This window comes from Protomyctophum parallelum, assembly GCF_964188405.1.
Source record: "Protomyctophum parallelum genome assembly, chromosome: 16".
In the NCBI taxonomy this organism is placed as follows: Eukaryota; Metazoa; Chordata; class Actinopteri; order Myctophiformes; family Myctophidae; genus Protomyctophum; species Protomyctophum parallelum.
The window spans coordinates 21,944,782-21,960,288 of NC_139711.1; the positions used below are offsets into that span (position 1 = coordinate 21,944,782).

Below are 15,507 nucleotides of genomic sequence, written 5' to 3' on the forward strand. Positions count from 1 at the left end.
GACAGGGAGATGACTCGTATGTCGGACAGCCGTTTCGATGTTGCGTTGTTTGCCGTTTGTCATTTCCTCCTTTGACCCATAGTTGTGATCGGTGACCTCGCCTTCATTTTGGTCCCTTTGCCTACACAGTTTCTATTGAAGACGAGCCGTCACCGTCACCACGGTCCCCGGCGCACTCCTGACTCCACTTGCGCGTATACGTTATGTTCCGTATAGCTCTCGAGGTAACCGCTCTCACTCAGTGTGACCCAGAAAATATGGGTGAAATTATCAATATCTTTTTTAAAAAGGGGAATTTCTTCTTATTCATTAAGCAACATATTTGTTCTTCAAAGTTCGTCAGTGCTTTTTCAGTAGTTCAAAGTTTGTTTAAAAAAAGAAAAGAAAAGAACGGAAGCAAAAAAACACTTGACTAAACTCTAAATTCTTTGCCCGTAGGCCGTAAAAGTAACAATAATATATATTCTTCGGATAAGTTCTTCTTTTCAAAAGTCCCTGCAGCGTTCCGTGAGTAACCCCGTTTGTTGGTTAATTCTCCGCGGGTTAGGAGAGGAGTAGTGGGGGAGGTGGGCTAGGTATAGGGGAAAAGGACCAAGATTATTGGAGAGTGTACACACACACCACGCCTGGGGGGGGGGGTGGGGGAGGGGGAGGAGGGGGGGGCTGTTACCTTCTCCCCATCTCGTTCTGTCTGAGGAACTGGATGTTGGTGCTGCTGTCGGCCAGCTCGGGGTACTGCTCCACGGGCAGGACGTAGTACCCGTCGTACCCTTGCACCCGGCCCGTGGTCGACAGCAGCTGCTGCCTCTCGCCCTCCGTCCACAGACGGCTGCCCTCCTTGCCGTCCCGCGCCCTCTGCTGCTCCCGGGCCCAGGCGCCGGCCAGGGCCCGCTGCCGCGCCAGCTCCAGCAGCCTCACCCTCTCCTCGTCCAGCACGTCCGGCGCCAGCCCGTAGCGGACGCTGAGCGCCAGCGACGGCGCGGAGAACTCCACGGTGGCGCCCCTCCGCGAGCGGCCGCTCACTGTCACGTTGAAGCCGCCGCTCTCCAGCGCCTTGCGTCCGTTGGTGAGCCCCAGGGCCAGCAGGTCGCTGTCGGCGGAGCCCACCTTGACGAAGAAGTGACAGTCCTTCCCGTCCTGGGTGTAGTGCGTGCCGTCCAGGTAGAGGGCGCCGTTGAGCACCAGCGCCACCTTCGTTGGGAATAAAACAAAATAAAATGTCAAGACTGAAAGTTTATTAACACGTCCCCAGACACCTTTATAATTACACCCGTAGGAGAAATGTGGGGACGTCTTTAGGTCTTTTTTAATGGTATAATTCCTAATCCTAATTTCGGACTTAACCAAGTATCTTTTGGAATATTAACGCTTCTGGAGAGAGATCAGACTTGACAGCGCGAGGTAGTAATGATTATACCTCCCCGGTTTTGGGTTGAAATGGAAGGTGGGGCTTTTCAGAGTAAAATCTGCCTCATCTGTTGGGGCCCTCTAGCGCCTTTAATTTGGAAAATTCCGGGGGATAAAAACTGTCAATGATGTTTTGGTATTATCATTCTGTGTTGCTGCTGTTCCACATAACAGAAAATAAAAAGAAATCACAGACTCTATTGCTAGTTTGATCAGTTCAACTACCCTTAATTTAAAATAACTAAACCTAACCTTAAAATAACTAAGAATTGAAAATAGCCGATCTATAAGCTCACAGCACGTCACACTGTCTGCGACGTGTTGTGAGCTTATAGATCTGCAATTCCCGGTGAGCGATGTGCTTCCATAGAAGCACACGCTGAAATCAGTCTTGGCGACTGAGAACTTGAATCTGTGCACCTTGCGGCCGTCGTCGCTGGCCATGGATGACACTCCGGCCACCACGTGGTGGTCCTCCTTCACGGCTAGCATCACGCCGCGGCCTATGATGGGTGTGCTGGTGCCAAACCAGTGGCCGGGCTTGTCCGTGCGCCCCCCGCGCCGCTCCTTGTTGAGGAGACGCCCCTCGAGGGCCATGAAGGCTTGGTTGTGACGTTCCGCCGCTTGCTGCACGCCTGTGATAAGCTACGAGAGAAAGAGGACAGGGATTAATGTACAATGGCGATAATAACGACAACTAGTGCAAAAAAGAAAATGTACATCAGTTTGCTGTTGTTCGTCTTTCTTGCTGCATGGATGTATATGATTTGACTTGATCTTTTTGATAAATTGATGTCCACTAAGAGAAAGTGGACAGGGATTCATGTACAATGGCAATAATAACGACAACTGGCAGGTAGTGTTTTGTGTTTGTTTGTTTGTCATGTTTATTTTGAATATGCAAATAAAAACAGAAACAATTCTTTGCATTTTGAATCACAAAGAAAAAACTATTAAAATAAATAGATTAAATTATAGCAAAAGGAAACAAAAGAAAAGAAGAGTGCTATAAAAAATTCCATTATGTTGATTTATTGCTGCATGAATGTATTTGATGTGATTTATTTGATAAATTGATACATAACATGATACAATTCACCAAGGTGCATAGCATTAGGATAGTGCAAACAGTTAGAAGACTTAATTCCATTGGGGTCCCAGAATGCATAATGGCAGCATAGCTCTCATCTATCCATCTTATTGATCTCATCTAAGATACTTCTATAAGAACTTAAGAAGTATCTATCTTACTGACAAAACATGTGTTATTCTATTATCATAATAGCTAAATAAAAATCACTGTGGTGTGTATATGTGTGTGTATATGTGTGTGTATATATATATATATAGCTAATGTATTATTCCATTTATAATGTTCTATATTCTGTATATTTTGCTCTTTTGGTTGCAACACAATAAAGTAAACTAGGTATATCCTATCTGAAGAACCTAGGGAAGGTGCAATTCTAAATGGTATAATGTCATAGTCTGTGGTCATTCACTACACCAATGTGTTTTTGTACACTAAGTGTTTTTGTGCACTAATTATGTTTACACTACAGTCTATTAGTTACTCACCGGCACCGCCGCATAATACTACTCCCACAAGTACCTATAACTTGTATTATAACAATTTCCTTTATAACACATTTCATATATTGGACATTACATGGATCACAGCATCACATCTCTAATTACATTTAACACTATTTACAAAAATAAAAAAAATCCTGGATTCCACTCTGGACTGGATTCTGTAGAAGCAAATTTGTAACCAGATAAAGGAGAATAGAAATAAGCCATTTGGCTCTAATTGTGTTTATTTGATCCTTTTGATGATTTCTAATGATTCCAATTAATCAATTATTTTGTGATCTCTTTCTCTCAGCCCCGGCTTTGTTGCTGGTATGTTGGTAGTCATTGCACTCGTTCAAAAGACAGAGTTTTCCCTTATGGCCCCAAAGCATTGGAAATATGCATCAAAAACAAAACACACAGGTCCTGGATGTAAGGTAAGAGTAGGAATGGACCTGGTGAGACGTAGCGTAGGAGAACCCGATGACCATGGGAATTAGGATACATCACTGAGGATACGTCCCAGGTGCATCCATGCAATGAATTTTAGTTTTTTTTTTACTGTATGTTGACCTCATTAACAGCATTAAGTCAAAAGTAAAGTTGAATTGACATAACTAAAATAGCTTCATCACAGCGCATTAACGGCTATTTTCAGCAAGTGTAAAACCAGCCATTACGACGGCATCAAGGCCCCGACCAAAACATATTACAGTCAACTAAATCAACTGTAGATTTAGTCAACTAAAATCTCATGATATTTAGCCGGCTAAAAACTAGACTAACACTAAAACATTCCAGGTGACTAAAACGTGACTAAAACTACATGAAAACTATTCAAGGGACTATGACTGAAACTAAAATGGAAAATTTCTGTCAAAATCAACACTGATTGATGATGATGATGATGATGATGATGATGATGATGATGACGACGACATACCTGCCCGTTCTCACAATGCTGGCTGGCCAGCAGCTCATAGGGAGGCTCAACAAAGTACAGGGAGTGGCGAGGGAAGCCTGGGATTATGTTGCTGAGTTGGAAGCCGAACATGACCAACCAGCTCTTCACATCTACAGTGGCACATCGGAGGGAAATCAGATAGAAAAAGTGAAGTTAAACCATTCTGACCTGAGATCAGATTAAAGAAATGTCTATTACATCCTGACAGTTTCATTATTAACCCATTCTGACCTGAGAACAGATTAAAAAAATGTCAGTCGTTCTTCGATTTTTCAAAAATAGCAGACCTACAAGCTCATAGCGCGCCACCGAGCTAAAGCATAATATGATGCCAACACCAAAATGGGTGCCCGTTCAGAATGGGTTAAACAACAAAGACATGTATCTAAGTAATCTAACACAGTGGTTTTCAACCATTTTCACATCAAGGCCTATTGTATATTCTGCATCTGAGCCACGGATCCCTCCATTTGATTAGATTTAGCCTCTGAGAACATTTTGTCGTTGTTGGATAAGATTTTGTCCACAATTCCATGCTGTGTTTTATTGACATTCTTACCATGGGAGAGATAACAGGCAAATGTTGATCAAAATAACAATTCTACATTCTCAAATTGTGAAGAATTAATGTAAATTAAGTAATGCAGATGTATAACAATAATGTAACTCTTGAGAGCGTAAAAATAAACCCGTAAAGGTCCGTTTGGCTTCTTTGTAGCATTTGAAGGAGAATTCCGGAGCGGGTACGTATAGCGCTAATCTGACGTCCCGATAATACAACATTACTAACCCTACCTATAATTTTGGGAGGTCCTTGACATGAAAATGTTTGAGAACGACTGAGGTCTAAATGGGTTAAAACAATAAATATAGGAAATATAGTGGCCCTCTCCATCGTCAGAGTTGCCCATCCCAGTGCTCTAGGCCGGGACTTCTTGAACTTTCGTCTGTTAATTATTGTTCTTATTGCGAATTCAGTGAGCACTAACTATGAGACCCTGCAGATCATGTCTGTGTGTGTGTCTGTCTGTCTGTCTGTGTCTGTCTGTCCCGCTGTTACACCGCTGTATCACACACACACACACACACACACACACACACACACACACACACACACACACACACACACACACACACACACACACACACACACACACACACACACACACACACACACACACTGCGTTCGCTTCCCGCATTCTCGCGTCTTACTTGTCTTGTGATACTATACCTTGTGAAAACCCATTCTGACCGGGCACCCATTTTGGTGTTAGCATCATGTTATGCTTTAGCTATTTAAAAATAGCAGATCTACAAGCTCATATCGCGCCACCGAGTGGCGCGATACGAGCTTGTAGGTCTGCTATTTTCGAAAAATCGAAGAACGACTGACATTTTTAGAATCTGATCTCAGGTCAGAATGGGTCAATCAGACCAATGTGTGTGTCCAGTGGAAACCTCGTATGAATCTGATCTCAGGTCAGAATGGGTTAAACGTTGATGTACTCGTGGGGCGACGGTGGCCCAGGGGTAGAGTGGCCGGATGGTAACCGTGAGGTTGCCAGTTCGAACCCGGGCTCCCCCAGAGTTACTGTCGAAGTGTCCTTGAGCAAGACACTGAACCCCCAATTGCTCCCGATGTGAATGTAATGCACAATATCTGTAAAGCGCCTTGGATAAAGGCGCTATATAAATGCACCGTTTACCATTTAGTGCACTTTTTCCCCCCAGACAAATTTCCACTAGTGGGACAATAAAGTATATCTCATCTAATCTCTAACCTGTGACGTAGTTCTTGACGTCCAGCACGTCACTGAGGGGGTTGTTGTTCTTGAACATGTACAGGTTGAAGGGCGCCGGGTCCTTGCCCATCTTGGGCCAGGCGGCATAGTCGGGCGAGGTCCAGCGTCCGGCCAGCACGTCGTAGTCCCGCTGCGTGAAGTGGACCAGCTTGGTGAGCGGGTCGTACAGACCACCGTGGAAGCCCACCACCAGCTGGAACTCCGGGTTCGAGTCCAGGTACACCTCCCCGTAGGCCGTGTACTGAACCTACGGCGCACGCACGCACACGCACACGCACACGCACACGCGCACACACACACACACACACACACACACACACACACACACACACACACACACACACACACACACACACACACACACACACACACACACACACACACACACACACACACACACACACACACACACACACACACACACACACACACACACACACACACACACACATTTTGAATTACTTGCATTGATTTTCCTAAAAACAAATGTAAATCATTTATGTTTGTTTTCGCCAGATAACTCCCCAGATTTCAGTCATCATTTGATTCTTGATGAATCAAATGGCTGAAATCTGTGATTCAGAACGGCTCCGTTCGTTACCTGTTTGATCATCTGTCCGTTGCTGCTGAACACAGCGAGGGGAGTGCCAGTGTTGTCTGAGGCGATGTAGTACTCCTCTCCACTGCTCACCTCCATGGCAAACAGATGGCCCTGATATACAACCACACAGATACTACTGTTAAAGATACCATCATGAAAATAATGAAAAAATTATGATTCGGTAAAAAGGATGAAAAGAAAAGGATGATTTGGTAAAAAGGATGAAAAAAATGATGATTTGGTAAAAAAAGGATGATTTGGTAAAAAGGATGAAAAACGGATGATTTGGTAAAAAGGATGAAAAAATTATGATTTGGTAAAAAGGATGAAAAAAGGATAATTTGGTAAAAAGGATGAAAAAAGGATGATTTGGTAAAAAAAGGATGATTTGGTAAAAAGGATGAAAAACGGATGATTTGGTAAAAAGGATGAAAAACAGATGATTTGGTAAAAAGGATGAAAAAAGGATGATTTGGTAAAAAGGATGAAAAACGGATAATTTGGTAAAAATATGTTTTGCCTGTTCTCTCTCTCTATCATACCAACATCAATACAGCATGGAATTGTGGACAAAATCCTATCCAACGACAACAAAACATTTGACGTCTTGGGCTTGAGCAGCTAAATCTCATCAAAATGGTGGTCCATGACTCAAATGCAGAATGAATAATGGGCCTTGATACAAAAAGGGGTCAAAAACCATTGCTCTATATGATTACTATGGGAATATATATGTATACAGTAGCCTACCTGCAGGTCGTAGTAGAGCGAGGAGATCTCGGAGCTGGAGTGGTTGAAGATGTGTGTGACTCTGGCTGGGTGGTTGAGGTCGGCGTAGAAGAACTGCAGGTGCTGGCCCAGGCTGTTCCGCGTGGACACCTGTCCAAGTAAAACATTTCATCAAACTAAAACCCTTACAAAAGTAGCTTTTAACCCCATTCTGACCTGAGATCAGATTCATACGAGGTTTCCGCTGGACACACACTGGTCTGATGAACCCATTCTGACCTGAGATCAGATTCTAAAAATGTCAGTCGTTCTTCGATTTAAAAAAAAAATAGCTAAAGCATAACATGATGCTAACACCAAAATGGGTGCCCGTTCAGAATGGGTTAACAAATTTAGCTGCCTTTGACAGAGTATTTCAGTCAGTTTTGTAGGGCGTTGCTGAAAATGAGCACTTGTGCTCAAGCTACTACCCTGGGTAAATAAAGGATAAAATAATAATAATAAAAAAAAAAAGTTAATTAATGTACTTTATCGCTATGAAATGTTTAGCTGAAAACCAACTTTTAACACTGACCTGGTTGCTAGGCAATGCTTTGCATATCCTCCCCCCCCCCCCACCGCCCCAGCACATATGCGTCCCATTAATAATGAAACTGTCAGGATGTAATAGACATTTTTTCAATCTGATCTCAGGTCAGAACGGGTTAAAAGTAGGATCTTCTTTGGCTCTTTTTCTCTGAAACTACCAGCCACTGTCCGTGGTGATGATGATGATCCATCCGATGTTCGGATGTGATTTGTGATTTTTCATCACATCGCGCACAACATATTAATGACAACGCACCCGGCGGCCCAGCCCGTCGTAGTGGTACTGCACGCTCCAGCCACCCGGCCCGCGGCTGTAGGCCCTCAGCAGCTGGCCCTTGGAGTTGTAGTCGAAGACGTCCTGGCCGCGCTGGCCCAGCATGCCGTCCTCGTCCAGGCGGTACTGCACGTCGCCCAGGCGCGTGATGCGGTCGCGCAGGTCGTAGCGCAGCGGCATGAGGCGCGCGCTGTTGCCCGGGTTGAGCAGGTGCAGGTTGCCGTTGAGGTCGTAGCTGTAGCGCCACGTCGACCAGTCGTTCACCTGTGCGGGACGGGAAGGGAAGGAACGGCATGTAAATATGGAGCTGCAATTTTGCAACTAGTGTGACCACTAGATGTCCCCCTTTTGCATGGTACAGTCCCTCATGGTACAGTCCCTCATGGTACAGTCCCTCTCATGGTACAGTCCCTCACATGGTACAGTCCCTCACATGGTACAGTCCCTCACATGGTACAGTCCCTCACATGGTACAGTCCCTCATGGTACACATGTCACATGTCTCCCCCCTGCTCCGCTCCCTCCACTGGCTCCCGGTCGCTGCCCGCACAGAATACAAAACTCTGATGCTGGCATTCAAAGCAACCAAAGGTATGGCTCCCCCATATCTTGCAAGTATGATTGAACCCTACAAACCCTCCCGCGCACTCAGATCAGCCAACGCAGGGAAGCTGGAAGTACCCTCACTAAAAACGCAGGGACAACGCTCCAAACGTCCCAAACTCTTCTCCCTTCTGGCTCCAAAACTGTGGAATGCACTTCCCATTGCAGTCAGAACTGCAGCATCACTCCCAATCTTCCGCCGTAGTCTGAAAACCCACCTTTTCAGACTCCATCATGGCCCATAGCACTTACCCTACCCCCTTAGATAGCATTTCTGTAGACTTAGATAGCATTTGATACAGACTTATAGCATGTTATGTAGACAGCACTATAATTGCATTGTATATAGTCATAGCACGCCATAGTACATATGTATAGCATAGTAGTATATATATATAGTTTATATGTAGAGTCTCATAATATAGATATTACTTTCTTAGCTTACGCATGTTTCATGATAAATGCTTTTTTGTGATGTATTCCCATGCTTTTTGTTCTTGCTTAATGTAAGTCGCTCTGGATTAAGAGCGTCTGCTAAATGCCTAAATTGTAATTGTAAATTGTACAGTCCCTCATGGTACAGTCCCTCACATGGTACAGTCCCTCATGGTACAGTCTCTCATGGTACACTCCCTCATGGTACAGTCAGTCCCTCACATGGTACAGTCCCTCACATGGTACAGTCCCTCACATGGTACAGTCCCTCATGGTACAGTCCCTCAAATGGTACAGTCCCTCACATGGTACAGTCCCTCACATGGTACAGTCCCACATGGTACAGTCCCTCACATGGTACAGTCCCTCACATGGTACAGTCCCTCACATGGTACAGTCCCTCATGGTACAGTCTCTCATGGTACAGTCCCTCACATGGTACAGTCCCTCATGGTACAGTCTCTCATGGTACAGTCCCTCACATGGTACAGTCCCTCATGGTACAGTCTCTCATGGTACAGTCCCTCACATGGTACAGTCCCTCATGGTACAGTCTCTCATGGTACAGTCCCTCACATGGTACAGTCCCTCATGGTACAGTCTCTCATGGTACAGTCCCTCACATGGTACAGTCCCTCATGGTAGTCTCTCATGGTACAGTCCCTCACATGGTACAGTCCCTCACATGGTACAGTCCCTCACATGGTACAGTCCCTCACATGGTACACTCCCTCACATGGTACAGTCCCTCATGGTACAGTCCCTCATGGTACAGTCCCTCATTCTCAACACTGTTCAGGCATCCCACAAATAGAGACCCTGTCCCACATTGTGACTGGCAGGAATCAGTGTTCAAATGCCCTAATAGTTCGTCCCCGAATAGTTGACATTCTGCTGTAAAGCTCTCTCATTGTCTCATTTACAGCAAGATGTGTTTTTAAGCTAAATTAAGTTAAAATAACATGAGGAATATCCCCTAGGCAACAGCACCAAGTCAGCCATACCACACACATGACCAAAATTTGCATTTTTAAACAAAATGTGAGGTGCCAGCTGGGGTTTAATAATGAATAGCCAATATTAGGCGTATGGTTGAATATGACGTCAAGGCATTTATAGCAACTTAGGCTTCATCCACACCTACATAAACGTAGCGTTTTCGTTTTTTTTTAAATCTCTCTGTCCATACGACACGTTTTTTTTAAATCTCTCTGTCCATATGACCAACGGCAAGACCCATGCAAAACTCCGTTTACATTGTCCACACAGGGAACACACAGGCGGAGTTTAAAAAAAATACACTGTGGCAGGAGTTTTCCAAAATATGCGTTTATATGGACCAAAAACGCGTTTGCGTGTGGGCGACCCCCCCAAAACGCATATAAAAACCTACGTTTATCCATTTACCCGGATACGTGTGGACAAGGCCTTAAGTGATATGTTGCTAACCAAGTCCCGTCCCATCCCTCAAATAAACAGTTTGGATCTGGTCACCCTATCACTAGATTTTAATTACATTTTTTTTATAATGGGTTGAATCTAGAGTTGCAACACCCTCCAAAAAGTCTGATCTGCTTGTATTAACACAAAAAAACATATATTACAATTATTGTACCTACTTTAATTAGGGTAAAGGTCAAAAGTCTTAGGTTAAAAAATGTTCAAAATCGTCCAGACATTTTTCATTTGTGTGAGTTTCAGCCTCTGTGGGGGGTATTTATATGCAAATGTCATGACCAATGGCATTGAAATGGCATTGCAATGAACATCACTGATGACGTTTAGGTAAAAAAAAGAACAGAAAAAAAAAAAAAAAAATTAGTAATTAATTAAAATAAAATTGTTGCTAAAAAGCAACGCTGGGTCTTAGAGGGTTAAGTGATATGTTGCTAACCAAGTCCCGTCCCATCCCTCAAATAAACAGTTTGGATCTGGTCACCCTATCACTATAGATTCTAATTACATTTTTTTATAATGGGTTGAATCTAGAGTTGCAACACCCTCCAAAAAGTCTGATCTGCTTGTATTAAACAACGTAACACTCACTGACATTGCACCTGTAGGGCAAGCTGGAATGATCCTCTTTTCAATCTGCACATGTTTGTTCCATAAAAATCCACCGTAGACGTTACTTTCCGTCAAGAAATTCTGTGCAGGTGATCATTTTTGTTCATGATGGATCATGATGCCATTTAATACAAGCAGATGGGACTTTTCCATTTGGATGAATGGGCTGTCGATGGAGCGTGTTGCAACCCATTATAATGAAAAAAAAACCCGTATAAACATGGCATTATCACTCATGTAGTAGTAGTTCAATTTAAAGGCGGTGTACCTTGACGCCGCTGAGCTGTCCGTCTCCGTCGTACTCGTAGCGGTACTGCGTGGTGTTGGCGTAGGGGCCGATCTTCAGCTCCCTCTTCACCACGCGGCCCATGCTGTCGTACTGCACCGTCATCCAGTACATGAGCGACCGGAAGATCTCGTACTGCACCTCCTTGACGGGTCGATTGAAATTTAGTTGATATTAGCATTATTGAATGCCTACAATGCCCATAATGCTTTAGTGCACTTCCCATCCTTGTGGAGAGGGCTTGGAGCATGGAGGTGTGACTTTGTAGTCCAGGAAGGAAGTGAGACCAGATTTTCATGACAGGTCATGAACAATGAACATGGCGTCATGACTAAAATATATTTAAAAAGAAAAAACATTTTCACACACATAAAAAACCCCAGGAAAGTGTTTCTTGTGTCCTAAACATATATATATTAGGGCTGTCAATCGATTAAAATATTTAATCCGATTAATCGCATGATTGTCCATAGTTAACCGTGATTAATCGCAAATTAATCGCATATTTTGTATACGTTCTAAATATACCTTGAATCAGTGGTTTTCAAGATTTTTCATATCAAGGCCCATTATTTATTCTGCATCTGAGCCACGGACCACCATTTGATGACATTTAGCCTTCCAGACCCAAACTAAAGAACTGTACTGATGTTGGCCAATGGTACCATTACGAGAGATAACAGGCCATGTTGATCAAAATAACATGTTTTCAAAGTTTTCTAATTGTGTAGACTCACTGGGAGAGAGAGAGAGAGAGAGAGAGAGGGGGGGAGAGAGGCGGGGCTCACTGACTGCCTGCATTCACATGCATGCGTCTCTCAACCATTCTGTCAAACTTCACAGTGCGTTAATCGCGCATTAAAAAAAATTAGTGCCGTTAAAAGGATTGTGAGTTAACTAGTTAATAGTGCGTTAACTTTGACAGCCCTAGTTGATATGTATTCACACAGTATGCAGAATGGGTACAGTTCAAACGAAGTCAATACAAAAAATTGCTACTTTTGAGAATGAAACCATGCACCAGCACTAGAAGACGTGTTTACATCAGGGTCCTCCATTTTCAATTCATCAGAGAACAGTGTTGATTTTGACAGCACATTTAGATTTTTTTTGTTGTCATAGGGCCCTATCTTATCTTATCCCTAAACTTCCTTGGCTTTTTTACTATTTTGAAAAACAAAAGAATTATAATTGAATAGTTCAAAAATAGCCAAACTACAAACTCACAACGTGAACGTGTCAATGTAGATTGGCTAGTTGAACCATTCAAAAAATATTTTCAAAATAGTAAAAAAAAAAGAAAAAAAAGGCACAGCAGTTTAGGGATAAGGGGTTTAGCATGGACAAAAATAGAGCCCATAGGGCTCCATTTTCATTCGCTCTTTCTAAAGATCATTCGATCTTTCTACACTGTTTGTGTGCTTGGTTGCGCGCTGAAGATAGCCGACAACGCGTCGACGCGTTGTGAGCTTGTAGATCGGCTATCTTCAGCGTGCAACCAAGCACACAATGACTTTGTGTGGTTTCTGGATATTTTGTCCAGTGTCCACTAGACATTTTAGTCTAGTTTTTATTCGTTGACAAAATTGTCAATATACAGTACATAGTCCTCGTTTTAGTCATCATAGCAATTGGTTTCTATTCAGTTTATGTTTAGTTTTCGTCAGCGAGAAAAGGTAGTCCACAGACATTTCTTGTCATAGTTTTAATCAACGAACGAACACTACCTTGATGCGCCCGTGCGTGTCAAAGTGTTTGCTCAGCGTCATGACGGCCGTGGTGATGATCTGGTTGATGTCGTAGTAGATCACTCCGAACTTCCCAAAGTGCTCCACCTAGTCGGTGGGAAAATGGAGAACGTTTACAGAAAGCGTGAGTTTGTATTTTATTTTATTTTTCCACCATACTTTATGGTGGAGAGAGAGAGCACGTAGAAACGGAATGTTTTTGTTTAACTGAACTGTATACGAGTGCTGCTGTAGAATGTACAATGTACACCCCTAGATCAGTGACATCCCCCCTAGATCAGTGACATCCCACCTGGATCAGTGACATCCCCCCTAGATCAGTGACATCCCCCCTAGATCAGTGACATCCCCCCTAGATCAGTGACATCCCACCTGGATCAGTGACATCCCCCCTAGATCAGTGACATCCCCCCTAGATCAGTGACATCCCCCCTAGATCAGTGACATCCCCCCTAGATCAGTGACATCCCCCCTAGATCAGTGACATCCCCCCTAGATCAGTGACATCCCCCCTGGATCAGTGACATCACCCCTAGATCAGTGACATCACCCCTGGATCAGTGACATCACCACTAGATCAGTGACATCACCCCTAGATCAGTGACACAATTCCTAGATCAGTGACATCATCCCTAGATCAGTGACATCACCCCTAGATCAGTGACACAATTCCTAGATCAGTGACATCATCCCTAGATCAGTGACATCATCTCTACATCAGTGACATCATCCCTAGATCAGTGACATCATCCCTAGATCAGTGACATCATCCCTAGATCAGTGACATCATCTCTACATCAGTGATATCATCCCTAGTTCACTGACACCATTCCTAGGTCAGCGACATCATCGCAAAAGACGACGAGCGAAGTGGGCGTGACGCCGTACCTTGCCAGAGATCTCGTCGTAGCGGTAGAGGTCGACGGGCAGCGGCGTCTCGCTGATGACGGGCTTCATGCTGGCGATGCGGAAGCTGTTGTCGTGGTAGGTGTAGTCGAAGCGCGCGTTCACCATGCCCTCCTCGCTGAAGCGGTAGATCTGCTTGTCGACGAGCGGGCCCATCTTGCGGTAGCGTATGGTGCACGAGAAGCCGCCGCCGCTCTGCAGCGACACCATCTTGAGCACGCCGGCCGTCTCGTCGTAGCCGAACGACACCGCCGTGCTGTCGTACACGATCTCGGCCAGCTTGGCCAGCTTGCCGTACCTGTAGATGTGGCGGGGGGGGGGGGGGGAATCGAAGTTTTACTTTTAACCCATTCTGACCTGAGATCAGATTAAAAAAATCTTCTATGTCAGTCGCTCTTCGATTTTTCAAAAATAGCAGACCTACAAGCTCGTAGCGCGCCACTCGGTATAATAATCTTTTGATTATTATAGCATTGTGAGCTTCAAAAGGCTGAAATGTATAGGCTGAAGTGGTTACTGTATGTTTTGAAAATCTACAAAGTAACTAGTAAGGTTTTCAAAGAATTATAAGTAAAAGTACTGTCTGGGGAGGCACTGGGGGGGGGGGGGGGGGCACTGTCTGGGGAGGCACTGTCTGGGGAGGAACTGGGGAGGCACTGTCTGGGGAGGCACTGTCTGGGGAGGAACTGTCTGAGGAGGCACTGTCTGGGGGGGCACTGTCTGGGGAGGAACTGTCTGAGGAGGCACTGTCTGGGGGGGCACTGTCTGGGGAGGCACTGTCTGGGGAGGAACTGTCTGGGGAGGCACTGTCTGGGGGGGCACTGTCTGGGGAGGCACTGGGGGGGCACTGTCTGGGGAGGCACTGTCTGGGGAGGCACTGGGGGGGCACTGTCTGGGGAGGCACTGTCTGGGGAGGCACTGGGGGGGCACTGTCTGGGGAGGCACTGTCTGGGGAGGCACTGTCTGGGGAGGCACTGTCTGGGGGAGGCACTGTCTGGGGAGGCACTGTCTGGGGAGGAACTGTCTGGGGAGGCACTGTCTGGGGAGGCACTGTCTGGGGAGGAACTGTCTGGGGAGGCACTGGCTGGGGAGGCACTGTCTGGGGAGGCACTGTCTGGGGAGGCACTGTCTGAGGAGGCACTGTCTGGGGGGGCACTGTCTGGGAAGGCACTGGGGGGGCACTGTCTGGGGAGGCACTGTCTGGGGAGGCACTGTCTGGGGGGGCACTGTCTGGGGGGGGCACTGTCTGGGGAGGCACTGGGGGGGCACTGTCTGGGGAGGCACTGGGGAGGCACTGTCTGGGGAGGCACTGGGGAGGCACTGTCTGGGGAGGCACTGGGGAGGCACTGTCTGGGGAGGCACTGTCTGGGGAGGCACTGTCTGGGGAGGCACTGGGGGGGGCACTGTCAGGGGATGCACTGGGGGGACACTGGGGAGGCAATGGGGGACACTGGGGGGGCACTGTCTGGAGAGGAATTGGGGAGGCACTGTCTGGGGAGGCACTAGGGAGGCACTGGGGGGG

General features: G+C 45.6%; 1 protein-coding gene across 1 annotated transcript in view; it reads right to left on the bottom strand.

The window, feature by feature from the left end:
* Window positions 1-587: 587 nt before the first annotated feature.
* tenm2a (teneurin transmembrane protein 2a) overlaps window positions 588-15,507 on the bottom strand; it is a gene marked incomplete at its 5' end in the record, with an annotated part of 299,282 nt that continues 284,362 nt past the window's right edge. The window contains 10 exon segments of the mRNA XM_083786230.1: window positions 588-1,191; window positions 1,828-2,052; window positions 3,926-4,056; window positions 5,728-5,995; window positions 6,350-6,460; window positions 7,100-7,228; window positions 7,923-8,204; window positions 11,314-11,475; window positions 13,059-13,166; window positions 13,968-14,283. Coding sequence (XP_083642356.1) covers window positions 667-1,191; window positions 1,828-2,052; window positions 3,926-4,056; window positions 5,728-5,995; window positions 6,350-6,460; window positions 7,100-7,228; window positions 7,923-8,204; window positions 11,314-11,475; window positions 13,059-13,166; window positions 13,968-14,283 — 2,257 coding nt within the window. The 3' untranslated portion in view covers window positions 588-666.